The sequence below is a fragment of the Panthera onca genome, chromosome D3, assembly GCF_046562875.1.
Source record: "Panthera onca isolate mPanOnc1 chromosome D3, mPanOnc1 haplotype 2, whole genome shotgun sequence".
NCBI classification, from domain to species: Eukaryota; Metazoa; Chordata; class Mammalia; order Carnivora; family Felidae; genus Panthera; species Panthera onca.
The window spans coordinates 27,842,304-27,856,019 of NC_138350.1; the positions used below are offsets into that span (position 1 = coordinate 27,842,304).

Here is a 13,716-nt window from a genome sequence, read left to right on the forward strand (position 1 = left end):
TATAGCAGGCTCCAGGCTCTGAGCTGTCAGCACAGAGCCCAATGTGGAGCACTAACTCACAAACTGTGAGATCATGACCTGAGTCGAAGTCGGACGCTTAACCAACTGAGCCACCCAGGAGCCCCGGAACCGAATAATTTTTAACCAGACATTTCTTTATTGGACCTTCGCATTTTTTTCTTTTCTTTTCTTTCTTTTTTTTTTGTTTTGTTTTGTTAGATATCAAGAAGAAATTGTCTTAGTGGTCTTTTCTGGCATAAAGTTTGAATAAAAACTTTGAAACGAGTATATAGCCAAAATGTGTTTTTGTTAATGATATAGAAGCATACCCAATGATTATTTTCGAGAAACCGGAATTTCAAGGCCTTTCAATTTAGCAGTGCTGGAATTTTTCAGGATCAGAGTGAGTGACACGCCCCTTAGTCTCCCACACCATAGCGACCCCTGGTGCCCATAGTCCAGATTCGGAGGACCACAGCGGGGAGGGGCAAAGACTACAACTCCCATAAGGCCCAGGGATTATGATGGCGTCACCACGGAGCGCGGGCTGGTCTTCAAAATGCGCAGCTCTTCCATTGGTGGGTTGTTGCAAACGCCTGCGCAGCTGGCGCAGTTCCGCCCCCGCCGTCTCCGGACCCTGTTACGTGCCTGTGCCGCCCGAGCGGCCCTGGGATAGCGATGGAGACGCCCGGCGCATCAACCAGGGCCCTGCTGCTCCCTGCCGCGTCCGGGCCCCGGAGGAAGCGCGCGGCAGGGGAGTCGCTTGCGACGAGCAAGCAACGGGTCCTGGACGAAGAAGAGTACATCGAGGTAAGACCTCGATGAAGACGCTAGCGAATTCTAGGTCCCTTCCCCGCCTCGCGCTCTTCTCGGGCCCCTCCTCTCGGGTCGTGGCAGTCTCGTCCCCTCGCGGAGGTGGAGCCACTTGAGTCCGTGCTTTTGGGGTGTGGGCAGTCGGAGAGCCAAATAAGTACAGTTCAGAGTGAGGTGTCTTGATGGGGGAGGCACTAGTAGTGTTGCTAGAGGAGAGTGGGGGAGGTTTATTAAAGTAGGAATGTGGAAGGATGGTAGCAAAGAGGACTTTCTAACAGAGCTGTTTGTTTTTGGGAGGCCTCTGGGACAGGCAGGTGGCATTAGTGGACAGCTAGGTGCACAGACGTGCAGCCAGGAGCAAGGTCTGCCTGGAGGTACAGATTTGGGAATCTCAACCAGTGCTGCTGGTGGGGGTGACAGGCTGAAGTCATCCAGGTAAAGGGTTCAGATTGGAAATAGGAGGTTACAGGTGGAATGAAGGTGGCAACACCCACCTTGGTCCAGCTAGTGTGGAGGTGGAGCCAGTAAAGGAGAATGAGAGTGACCAGTGAAGGGAGAGAGAAGGGTTTCATAGAAATCAGGTGAACGTTTAGTAATGTTAGGTGTTGCAGAAGATCGCAAGGTATGCTCATCGTCATTGGAAAGTGCAGGTAACCTCAGAAGATCGTTGGGTTGGACAGAGGTTGGGGGCATCAGCAAGGACCTTAGCATGTACATTGGTAGACGGAGAGGCAGTTGTGAACTATGACTTTTATTCTGACTTCTGACAGGGCCTCCAGACAGTCATCCAGAGGGACTTCTTTCCTGATGTAGAAAAGCTGCAGGCCCAGAAAGAGTACCTGGAAGCTGAGGAGAATGGAGACCTGGAGCGGATGCGTCAGATTGCCATCAAGTTTGGCTCTGCGCTGGGCAAGATGTCCCGAGAGCCCCCACCGCCCTGTAAGAGCAACAGTGGGTGGCTGAGAGGGGAACTCCTGCTGAGCCGATGCCTTGGACTGGCTCTAATCCCTACCCCCTTCCTTCTAGATGTGACTCCAGCCACATTTGAAACCCCTGATGTGCACACAGGCACCGGAATGGTGGGCAACAAGCCCCGGGGCCGGGGCCGAGGCCTGGAAGATGGCGATGGTGAGTGAGCGGTTGGGTTTGTCTAGAGTCTTATCCTATGTGGCCCTGAGGGGCTGGTTCAGAGGCAGATCACATCTTGTCCCTGAGGGCTCTGTTTGCTTACATGGCAACCCATGGCGCCAAAGAGCACTGGTCTAGGAGACAGAAGATCTGGGTCCAGCTCCCAAACACAGGGCAGTTCTCTGAGCCTCTGGTCCTCCTCTGTGGAATGGAAATCTTGCCACCTCTCTCACCAGCCTGCTCACTGTGTGCCAGCCCCTGCCCAGTGGGCTTCATGGGCCTTGGAGGGCCCCTTTTCTGCTGTCTCCTTACAGTGCCTCAGGGCCTCTGCACTTGTGTCTTCAGAGTTAGTCTCTTCCCCTGGATAGCTGCACATCTCACACCTTCTCTCCCCTCAGGTCTCTGCTCAGATGTTACCCGTTCAGGGAAACCTTTCCTGACCACTGTCGTGTCCCGCCCCCCCCCCCCCCCCCCCCCCCCCCCCCCCCGGCCACAACGTGAAGTTACATCACCTTTCATGCATGCTGCCTTCCTGCTTGGCTTTGTTTTCTCACTGCAGGACATGGCACTTAAAAAGGCATTTCTCTACATATTGCTTCTCTCCACAAGAGCTTCTTTGTCTCACCTCTGTGTGTATACTTTGTATCCAGAACAGTACTCGGTGTGTTGTGGGAATAGAACAAATGAAAGAGTTGTCTTCCTCAGTACATGTATTGGGGATCATGACATGTTCCAACTTTATGAGGGATTTTTTTCTAGGAAAGAGCATTTTGAGTCCTGTTGGACACGACTATACTACGTACTACAGGACTTTCTCATGATCAGTTGATTATTTTGTTCTTAGTAGAACATCAGTGCTCAGACAGATAAGATGCTGTTCTCTACCAGGTTCTAGTGTGCAGTGTGTTGTGTGTCTACACGGACAAAATATTTTCTGCTTCAAAATCCAGCTCTTTGTGGGGCCCTGGGTGGCTCAGTCAGTTATGTATCCGACTTGGGCTCAGGTCATGATCTCTCGGTTTGTGAGTTCAAGCCCCACATCGGGCTCTTTGCTGACAGCTTGGAGCCTGGAACCTGCTTCGGATTCTGTGTCTCCCTCTCTCTCTGCCCCTCCCCTGCTCGTGTTCTGTCTTTCTCTCTCTCAAAAAAATAAATAAAATGTTAAAAAAAATTTTTTTTTTAAGTCTACTTCTTTGTGCCCTTACCATGGTTTGTCATGTTGTGTCCTTGGAGTTTGATTCTCTACTGCAACATGGCAGATGCATCACAGGCAATTTGCAGATTCCTTTTCCTTAAATACGTGTTGTCAGTATATCTAAGAATCATTTCGGTGACCTAAGTGGTAGGTACCATTATCATTCACATTCACAGGTGAGGAAGCCTAGACTCAGGAAAGGAGGTCTCAGGGCTTGTTGGTGGTGGAATGGGGTTTGAGTTCTCTTTCTGCCCCTGGGTCTTGAGCTTTTAACCACTGTACTTTGTGCAGTCTAGGAGTCTGTGTGTGGTCAGGACTCAGCAGAATGGGAGACAAAGCTCTCCACCTAATGGGCCTGCTGAAGTGTGTACCACTGTGCACAGTGCGATGGGACCACCTCAGTAGGGGTGCCCCTTTCTACGGCGATGGGAGGGGCGGCTGGAGTCGCGGCCCAGTGTCTGTGAGGCCCCATGTAGAGTACTGGATCATACGGGGTTCCTGCCATCAAAGCCTGCTAGCAGGTTAGGGGGCTTAGGTGACAAACCATCCACCTGTAGCACAGATACCAGGAAGGGAGGAGCAGGCAGGGTAAGAAAACCCAGGGATGGAGGGAGAGCTTGGAGCTCTGAAGGTGGATCCTACCGGATCGGCACAATTTTGGCAGGGCGGGACCTGACTGTGACCACCTGCCTTTTCTGTAGCCCCTGGATGTTGCTCTTCTGGTCTGAGTCAGACATAACATTTCACCTGACATCCAGCAGTTGAGGAGAGCCCCTGAGTGCTCCCTGGGCAGTTGGCGGGGGGAGAGGGGGGTTGATTCTGCCCCTAGGAGGGGAGTTGTCTGATGGTGTGGGCTCTCATCAACAGACCCACAACCAGGGTGAGGGTTCCATCTCTGCTTATGAGGTAGCCTGGTTCCTGAGATCTTGTGACTGCAAAGCAGTGTTGATGCTGTTTGTGATTCTGTGTCATCCCACCTATGCTCCTGAGCAGGAGAGGCTGGAGAGGAGGAGGAGAAGGAGCCCCTGCCCAGCCTGGATGTCTTCCTGAGCCGGTACACAAGTGAGGACAATGCTTCCTTCCAGGAGATCATGGAGGTGGCCAAGGAGAAGAGCCGGGCACGCCATACATGGCTCTACCAGGCCGAGGAGGAGTTTGAGAAGGTGTCTTTGGGTACAGGGGCACAGGCATCCTCTGTCAGGATGGAGGGAGTCCTGGGGCCAGGGGCACAGTGCCTGGGCACCTCTCTGACCCTCACTTTTCCCCTGTGATGCAGAGGCAGAAAGATAATCTTGCACTTCCGTCGGCAGAGCACCAAGCCATTGAGAGCAGCCAGGCCGGTGTGGAGACCTGGAAGTACAAGGCCAAGAACTCCCTGATGTACTACCCAGAGGGTGAGCAGGCAGGGCTGGCAGGTGGCGTGGCATGGGACAGTGTGTTTGGATCTGGCCTTAGGGTGTGTGTGGGGGTCTTTGCTCCCTAGCATACTGGGCCTCGGAGGTGCCCTGGTCTGTCTCGGGGCAGAGGAGCCTCTGTGTTGTCAGTGAGGGAGTGAGGCCGTCCCCTGCTTTACTAGGCCCCGTGCTTCTGTTCACTGGGGAATGACTTAGTCTCTACCTCAAGCCTTGAGTGCAGGGCAATAATGGGGACCCCCCCCACCCCCTCTGACACCGCTGCCATCTTGTCTCCACCTGCCAGGTGTCCCTGATGAAGAACAGCTGTTTAAGAAGCCAAGGCAGGTGGTGCATAAGAATACTCGCTTCCTCAGGGACCCCTTCAGCCAGGCCCTGAGCAGGTCCCAGCTGCAGCAGGCTGCCGCCCTCAATGCCCAGGTGAGTGGCAGGGGCTGGATGTGGGCACAACCTCTCTGATCTTGGCTGCCTTCATTAAATTAGTACCGTTCTTGGGTTTGGCAGAGACTAGCAGCGTGGGAGTATTTGGAGCTCCTGTGCGGCAGGGTCCTGAGCCTTTTCTCGACTGTATGGGCTTCTACTGGGGCCAGAGATGTGTGGTGGGTCAGTTCTGCCCCTTGTCCCTGGAGGACAAGGACATGAGAGAAGAGACGCTGCTGGGAGCCAGTCCAGTCTGGCCAGACCCACACCTCTGTACCAGGCAGGGCAGGGGTAGGTGGGGTGCGCAGGCTGGGGCGCAGTGAGGCTTGGTGGGGCAGACAACAGGGGTTTCTGGGGCTGGGTGTCATGGTGCAGTGGTGACTCCAGGAGAGGGAGAGGCAGGAAGTGAGGAGACTGTTTTGTAAGCTTCTATAGGTACCTGTGGGAAAGAGGTCAGAGCACATGTGTGCCAGTGGTCAGTGTAGTTTCCTGGGGGGGGCCTAAGCTGGTAGTCCCCGAAAGCAGCTTTTGTGGGGTCTGGCCTGAGGCCAGAAGGAGGGGAAGCTTCTCTTCTGATACCTGCTCTGACAGGTCCTCAAAATCTTTGCAGGGGCCAGGGTCCTTCTCTCTCCAGCTGTTCCTGTGCATTTGCCCTTCAGCTAGCTGGGGGGAGCAGGCTTGGCTCCCCCTTAACACTGGTCTGTCTTGTTTGTTCCAGCACAAACAGGGCAAGGTGGGCCCTGACGGCAAAGAACTGATCCCCCAGGATTCCCCCCGAGTGGGCGGATTTGGATTTGTTGCAACCCCCTCTCCTGCCCCTGGTGAGTAGTGGACCCTCTGTCAAGCTGGCCCCCTGATAGGACTGCCTGTGGGGAGGTGGGCTGCTCAGTTGGCTCTTGGCACCCTTGACACTTCCCCATGTCTGCCCTGTGCCTCATATGACTCAGAGACCCAGTGTCCCACCTGTGCAATGACAGGGCTGAATGGGGCCATGGGCGGGCTGGATTCTTAGGGAGACCTGATTTGAGATGTGTGAGTCCCAGCCCATTCAGCCGGGTAGTCTTCGTGACTTGCCCTGAGCTTAGCAGGACAGACTGGTTTTGCTGGGGACCAGGGGTGTCGGGGCTCTACTGGACAGACTGGCTGCGGCAAGCATGCTTAAGGGCACGGGGAGGCTGGGCAGGGGGAGGCTAAGTGTAGGGGCATAGGGAAGAAGCTCTGGGCTCCAGCCCTGCGTGACCTCACAAGGAGATTTATGAGACTTGGGGACAATCTCATGGTGCAGGTGGTGTCCTCCTGCTCTCCCGAGCATTGTCCTCTGTATTTTGGGCTGCTGGTTGCTGTGACATAGGCCAGGGTATATGGAGGCACTACAGGTTTGTGCAGGGTCCTGGGAGGTTTGGGTGCTCTGAAAGCCCCCAAGTGTCTCCCCACCTTGGGGTGGCATGCCATAGCAACTTCTAGGCGGCTCCCCTGGCCATGTGCTAGGATGGGGGCCTGGCTGACCCAGCCTGGCTTCTCTGGGGAGCCCCCTTCCCAGGCTAAGCCCCACAGCTCTAGGGGCCTGGGCTTGCCTTGGGCTCAAAGTAGCCTTGGCATTGTCATCTCAGAGGGCAGAGGTACCAGGTCCCAGAGTCCCAGGGAAGGAGAGTGGGCCAACTGCCAACCTTGGTGTATGTTAGCTGGGATGCTCATGGTGGGAACTGGCTGTTGTAGGAGAGAGGGCCCGGCAGGACCCCCACCCAGATCCCCTGGCCTGAGGTAACTGTGGGCCCTCTCCATCCACAGGTGTGAACGAGTCACCGCTGATGACCTGGGGGGAGGTTGAAAACACTCCCTTGAGAGTGGAAGGATCTGAGACCCCCTATGTGGACAGGACACCAGGGCCAGCCTTCAAGGTGGGTCATGGTGAGGGGAGCTCAGGTGCGACCCTGAGAGGGTATGTGGTCCTCTGAGAACTTGTAGCTCAACACACAGAGGATGAGCTAGCTCCCACTGGTCAGACTACAGCCTACTGAAGGGCCAAGCCATGCTCCAGGCTGCATACCTGCACAGGTACTGCACTTCAGAATAGGACCAGAGCACTAAGGACAGGTGTGGTTGGACGGAGGGACTCGGGTGTGAGGTCAGGGCACCAAAGCCATGGCCCTTTGAGTCTGCAGGACTGTGGACCGGGGAGGGCCCCAGAACCCCAGTGTTCTGTGGGATGTGGTTTGTGTCTTCAGGGGGTTGCGTGTTTACAGAGAGAGGACTCTGGTTACAGGAGAGCATGAATCAGGAGGCACTTGTTATTTAGAAGTTGTCAGAGTGGGGGAGTTATGAGGCCTGGAGCAGGTAGGGAAGGGAAGCTAAGTGCCAGATGGTTTGTACAGATGGGATGGCCTAGGATGGTGTGGGGCCCCAGAGAGGCTTTGGGAGGGCAGCGTGCTCTGGTCTGCACAGTTTGTTGGGGGAGCCGAGTGACATAGTTTAGAATGTGAAGGAAGAGAAGTCACTGGAAGCTGGGAGCATGCTGTCCTGTTCTTGGGGTGCTGGGCCAACACTCCCAACGTGGAGTGCTAGGAGATCACAGGAGGCGGAGGTCAGTGATGTTGCAGAGGGCAAAGGGTGTGGGGTTACATCACGTGCCTTGAAACCCCAAAGAGTCAGACACAGAATTTGGGATTAATGTAGGTCTGTTGCATGGGGAGCTGGGTCACACATGGTCTTGAACTGGCCCCTCTAAACACTTGCAGTGGTCAGTTTGAAGTGCAACAGAAAAAGAGGTCTCATTCACTATAGCAGCAGAAATTTAGAACGACTAGCAATAATTAAGCTCTTGTAAAGAAACCACAGGCGAGTGCTGCAGACTTACGTAAGGAAAACTGCTGGAGCCTGCGGGCCCCACCAGGAGGCCTCCCTAGCATAGCTCCGCTCATTCTCCCCCGAGGATTTCTGAGAAGCAACGCATGTCTAGACAGAACGTGCGCAGAGGATTTTGGCCCCTTGGTTCTTAAACTTGCCTGGCACACAAGGATAACCAAGGAAAACTGAAGAGAGGAATGACAGGGAGGAGCGTGTGCCTGCAGGTGTTAAGGCATGCCACAGGTATAGGTGTGTCAGAAGTCTGCCCCTGGTCCTAGAGCCTATGGGGCAGTAGGGAAGAGATTCTGAACAAACCTCCGTCCAAATCAGAATTCAGGGTACACGAGAGACAACAGCTCAAATTGTGCTGAGTAGTAGAGTATGTGGAAATGAAGTTCTTGATACATAAATGGAACGAGTTCCTGGAAGCAGAAATATTAAGTGTATAAGTCAATGTAAAACACTTAGAAGAAAATAATAGTATTTAATCTGATTTTGAGGTAGGAAGGGTTAGATCTTAAGGGAAGTGAGGTTTAGATTATACTGTACGAAGTGATAAACTTAAATACAGCAAAAAAAAAAAAAAGAAAAAAAAAAAGAACACGTAAGAGAAACTGAAAGCAAATAACTAAGAGGGAATTTGTATGGCATAGCTTAATGTAACTGATGTGGGTAAAACACTAAATAACGAACAAGCACTTTAATAGGAAAAAAGAGGCCAAGGATGCGTCTCGGGAAGTTCTGCAAAGAAATACAGAAGGTCAATAGATGTTAAACAGAAAGCTGTTTACTCTGGTAGTCACAGAGAAGCAGATTCAAAAAGACCCCTTTCTTTCCTAAAAGACTGTCAGAGGTTCATAAGTTGGCAATGCTGGCTTTTAGGGGTCCGTGAGGACAGGCAGGTGGGCAGTTCAGGCAAGCTTTTTGGGGGGCTTTTAGGAAGGTGGCAGTGGGTTGTGAGGATCATGGGGGCCACGAAAAGAGGCAGGTGCCCCACCAGCAAGGGACTGCCTGACTCGGTGGCAGGCTACCCACACACTTGCTGTCATGTAGATCTTGGAGCCGGGCCGCAGGGAACGGCTGGGGCTGAAGATGGCCAACGAGGCTGCCGCCAAGAACCGGGCCAAGAAGCAGGAAGCCTTGAGGAGAGTGACGGAGAACCTGGCCAGGTGAGGCGTGGCTGACCTGTGTGGGTGGGGGTCTCTCCCTGCTCCCACATGGCCCCACCCCCTGCATATGGATGCACAGTGTGCAGGGCAGGCCCAGGCGTTCTGTAGTGGGTCCTATAGCAGCTCCTCTGGTCCAGGGCATGGCCTGTTTGAACCAGGATGCAGGGCCCCTCTCCGTCTTTTCCTTCTTCAGCCTCCTCCTTGGCACAACCCTTAGAGACACCTTTGGGCCCCTTGTCCCGCTATGAGCTCCTGTCAGCCCTTTGGAAACAGGTGTATCATTCTCCTTGGAGAGAGTTGAGGTCCATCCCAGCCCCACAGCCAAGGGCAGCACTACCACTGAACCTTAAGTTTGACTACACTGCTGTGTGCCAGGCCACCTGGTATCCTCAGCCTGTAATGACCATGCATCTCCCATGTATCTTCCTGTGGGGCCATGGGAGGCCCTGCTGCGGTGGTGCCCACATGGGCCTAATGGTGCCTCATTCACCCACTTCTTCCATCCCAGCCTCACCCCCAAAGGCCTGAGCCCAGCCATGTCTCCAGCCCTGCAGCGCCTCGTGAGCAGGACGGCCAGCAAGTACACAGACCGGGCCCTGCGGGCCAGCTACACCCCATCTCCAGCACGCTCAACCCACCTCAAGACCCCAGCTGGTGGGCCCCAGACCCCCACGAGCACGCCGGCTCCTGGCTCTACAGCACGCACCCCCCTCAACCAAGATCCAGCCTCCATCACGGACAATCTGCTACAACTCCCTGCCCGGCGCAAAGCCTCAGACTTCTTCTAGGGCCAGGCCCGGGTCGGGCCTGTGGAAGCTTTGTGGAGCCTGCAGGGCAGTTGCCCACTCAGCAGAGGACTCCGGCCTTCTGGGGACCCAGGCCCGGGCCAGAAATGGTGACTGTCCCAGGAGCCACAGAAGAGATGCCGTGCCTCAACCAGACTGGTACAAAACTTGGCCCTCACAGCCCTTGGGGTGCATCCCACGGTCTTGTTCATACTCTTTTCTATCAACCGCCTGTCTGTTTTTATTTAGCTGTCATTAAAGAGCACCTAGCACCATCTATCTGGCAGGCTTCTGTGTCCGGCCTGCTCTGCACGGCCCTTAGGCGGCCCTCGTGCCTACAGCACGGTCTCAGGACTGCAGGCCTTCCTGGAAGGAAGCTTCTGGGTGAGGTGACCCTTGGAAGACCAGGGTGTCTGGCCTTTCTTGCCACTATCTACATTTCTTTCTGTGGCACCCCCGAGGCTTGGAACCTGCCCTCTGGGCTGAGCTCACAGCACATTGGGCCCTGCCCCCCAAGTTCTTTCCCTTTGAGGGAAGTAGGGAATCCTTGAAAGTTTCCATGCCCCTCATGTTCTGCTGGGGCTCTGGGTCCAGGTCTCCAGCCTCCCCAGCCAGGCCCAGCCCTTGTGGTTTGCTGGTGACAGGGCTGCACAGGTCCTACGTGTCAGACGGCCCCTCACGTGAGGCACCTTCCCAGTGGCCTCAGCGTCACCTCCAAGTACCTGGTCTCCAGCTCAGATGGGGCAGGGCTGTCTCTGTCTTCCTGCCCTTCCATCTCCCAGTGCTCTAGGCGCTGCCTTCCATACGCTGCTGAGTCACTAGCAGGAGCCGTGGGTAACAGTAACCTGGGTCACCGTGTCAGAAGCAGTGGGGTCAGGTCCCATGCAGACCCCATAGCACCATGTGCACTACAGGCCACACTTGCCCATGACCCAGAGGGCTTTGGTGCCCAGGCCTCCTAGGGCTGCTTCACAGGGAGAGGGGGGACCCAAGCTGGCTCCCAGATGGGTCTCTTCGGGCCTCAGGTAGGGTCAGGTTGTGCCCTTCTAGGGGTTTGCACTGCCCAAGAAAGACAGCCTGGAATCTACTCAGACCACAGTCTTTCTCTTCTTGAGTGTGCCCAGCCCTGTACTGGCCGTTGTCTTGGGTTGTTCCGCATGGGTCCTGGCCGCCTCCATGAGTGCCATGTTCCCTGAAGGCTGGCGTGGGCTTGCTGCTTGCCTGGGCACCCACTAGCCTGTGCTCCTCAATTCCTGCCAGCTCCCAGGGGGCTGAACCCCAGCCAAGCCCTGCAACTCACCAGGGGGGTGGGACTGAACTCAGCAGGTGGATCCAGGACTGCCGGGGGGGGGGGGGGGTCAGAAAAGTGTGGCCTTTGGTGCTTTTCCCCCACAGGGAAGGGTGGGCATGGGACAGAAAAGCATAGAGGCAGAAGTCTGAGTGGGATGTGAGTGAGATACAGAGGGAGATGCTGTCCAGGCAAGGCCACCTAAGGCCAAGCGCTGGTCCCCTTGAGCACTGGCTGGTGTGTGGGGTGGACGAGATGGGGTGGAGAGGGTGTGGGTGAGAGGTCTGGGCTGGGGCTATTCCAGCAGATGAAAGGGCACTCGAAGGGCTGAGGTCACTGGTCTCAATCACAGCCATGGAGGGAGCAGAGTACATGGAGAAAGGGGCTGTCTGAGGGAGCAGGATGGGGTCAGGGTCGGGTGGGCCATGCTGTGCCTGAGCAGGAGAGACACGAGCAGCTGGCCAGCCTGGGAGGTGCTGGGCCCCGGGGTGGGTCAGAGGGAGACAGTGAGGACCTGGCAGTGGATTGCAGCTGAGGTCTTCTTGCCCACAGGACCTCGCTGTAAGTCTGCCTGTGCACCCCTGTGCTGGAGACCCCCATGCCACAGGGAGGGTGGTTGCCTGAGTCCTAGAGAAAAAGACTCCTCAGGGGCCACTCTTGTGCATGTATACACTTTGTGGTTTATTTGGTGGTCAGTAATTAATGTTTTTGCTACTAAGTGCAAGAAAGCTAATAGAACATAATCAAAATAGTGGTTTAATTGACAGATTTTATTTGTTCCTTGCACCTGTGCCTTCTTCAGCTCCTACCTGCCTATTTAGTTTATGTGGGTGCACACCATGCACCACGCCCCCGGGGCCCTTAGCACTGCTAGGTGCTCGCTTTCCCCACCTCGGCTCCGGTGACATGATGATCTTTTGCCTTGGACGTCTCAGCCAGCCTGTCCTCCACCCTGTCCTCATTCTCAGGCACCACCAGTAGCCGGTGCTGGGTTTTGGCCCCCAGCTTGTGGTCAGGCCGGTGTTCAGGCTGGTGCTCGGGGCGAGAGGCTGGCCGGGTGTCCAGTTTGCACTGGGTCCGGTACTTGCCCTCACCCTCCCTCTTGAAAGAGGCAGAAGACATGGCTTTGGGCTTGGGGGGCTGCAGCCATGAGTGGCTGAGGATCTCGTCAATGTGCAGTCGCCGGTTGACGTCCGGCTGCAGGATTCGGTAGATGAGGTCCTTGCACTCGCCCGTCAGGTTCTTGGAGCGGGGGAAGTCCACGCGGTGCTCCTTCTGGATGCGCAGCATCTTCTTGATGTCAGAGTCATTGTAGGGCATGGAGCCACAGACCATGATGTAGAGGATCACGCCCAGGCTCCAGATGTCGTACACCTTGGGCTGGTAGGGGATGCCCTGCAGCACCTCGGGCGCTGCATAAGCCGTCGACCCACAGAAGGTCTTGCTGAGGATGATGCGGCCACTGCCGTCCCGCGGGCAGCGCTTGGAGAAGCCAAAGTCAGAGAGCTTGATGTTGAAGTCCTTGTCGAGGAGGAGGTTCTCGCACTTGAGATCTCTGTGGACAACGTCCAGATCGTGGCAGTACTTGACAGCCGAGGAGAGCTGGCGGAACATCTTACGAGCCACGTCCTCGTGCAGCGCTCCCCGACACTTGATGAACTCAAGGAGGTCGCCCTGGACCCCGAGCTCCATGACGATGTAGATGCGGCCATCAGAGGTCTCAAAGATCTCGTACGTCTTGATGATGGAGCGGTGGTTGACGGTTGCCAGGATGTCCATCTCCCGAGGAAGGAATCTCTCCACAAAGTCGGTGGGTGTCTTCTTGCGGTCGATGATCTTGACCGCCACGTTGAACTTGAGGCGCTCAGAGTAGGCAGATTTGACTTTTGCATATGAGCCCTTACCAAGATTGATGCCCACGATGTAACCTTTCTTCCTTAGGACCGCGGCATCGTCCATGGTGCCAGGTGTGGCTGGCGCCGCTGTGCTCTACATCCCCTCCCCACGTGGGCCAGTGGGCATTGTCCTCATTTACACTGTGAGGAGCTGTCTGGCTGGGCTGGGCCTGGACTTGGAGGGGTGTAACGCTCAGCATTGTCTCTGCGTGACTTCAGCATGTGAAGTCATAAAGCCAGGCTGCCGGGAGTGGGGACTGAGTTGGGTGAAAACGGGGCCCCTGGAACCCTGGAAGCCAGGCTGGCCAAGCAGGAAGGAAGTCAGTACCCAGGACTGCGGTAACCCTCCCTGCTCCTCCTCTTCGCTGTGGCTTCCTTGTCATGAGTCAGGCCCAAGGGAGGGCTGCCCAGGCCAAGCCAGAGTGCCAGCCCCATGCCCATTTCCTTCCCCTGGCTGTGGGGACCGACACTGCATTGGTCCATGTCTCACTAGGGCCGATTTCCTGCAGCTTTTTGCGGGTATGAAAAAACCTTCTCTAGGGCTGGTATCCTTGGAATCGGTGGCGCCTGGGAGGGATGGCCCTGGTCTGGCCAGGCTGGCTGCTGTTCCTAGCCTTATGAATGAGAGCAGCTCCTGTTTTGGGTAGAAGGCTGGGGAGAAGAGTGCTATTGTGGCGGGCAGGGCCTGTGTGGGTGGGAAGGCAGGCAGAGCTCTGGGCCCCAGACTGACAAATGCATGTTCCGAGGGCTGGGGCGTGCATGGAGGA

General features: G+C 55.6%; 2 protein-coding genes across 2 annotated transcripts; one reads left to right on the top strand and one right to left on the bottom strand.

Annotated features, from left to right (window-relative positions):
- The first annotated feature begins 628 nt into the window (after nucleotides 1-628).
- ESS2 (ess-2 spliceosome associated protein) lies at nucleotides 629-10,043 on the top strand. The gene is made up of 10 exons (XM_060613001.3): nucleotides 629-810; nucleotides 1,584-1,752; nucleotides 1,840-1,941; nucleotides 4,130-4,299; nucleotides 4,413-4,530; nucleotides 4,835-4,968; nucleotides 5,687-5,789; nucleotides 6,757-6,866; nucleotides 8,866-8,981; nucleotides 9,490-10,043. Exons 1-10 carry the CDS (start codon nucleotides 679-681, stop codon nucleotides 9,767-9,769), a joined length of 1,434 nt encoding a protein of 477 aa, XP_060468984.1. The 5' UTR covers nucleotides 629-678; the 3' UTR covers nucleotides 9,770-10,043.
- A 1,762-nt stretch (nucleotides 10,044-11,805) lies between these two features.
- TSSK2 (testis specific serine kinase 2) lies at nucleotides 11,806-13,139 on the bottom strand. Its single transcript, XM_060613003.3, has one exon. It carries the CDS (start codon nucleotides 13,011-13,013, stop codon nucleotides 11,925-11,927), a length of 1,089 nt encoding a protein of 362 aa, XP_060468986.1. The 5' UTR covers nucleotides 13,014-13,139; the 3' UTR covers nucleotides 11,806-11,924.
- Between the last annotated feature and the right edge of the window lie 577 nt (nucleotides 13,140-13,716).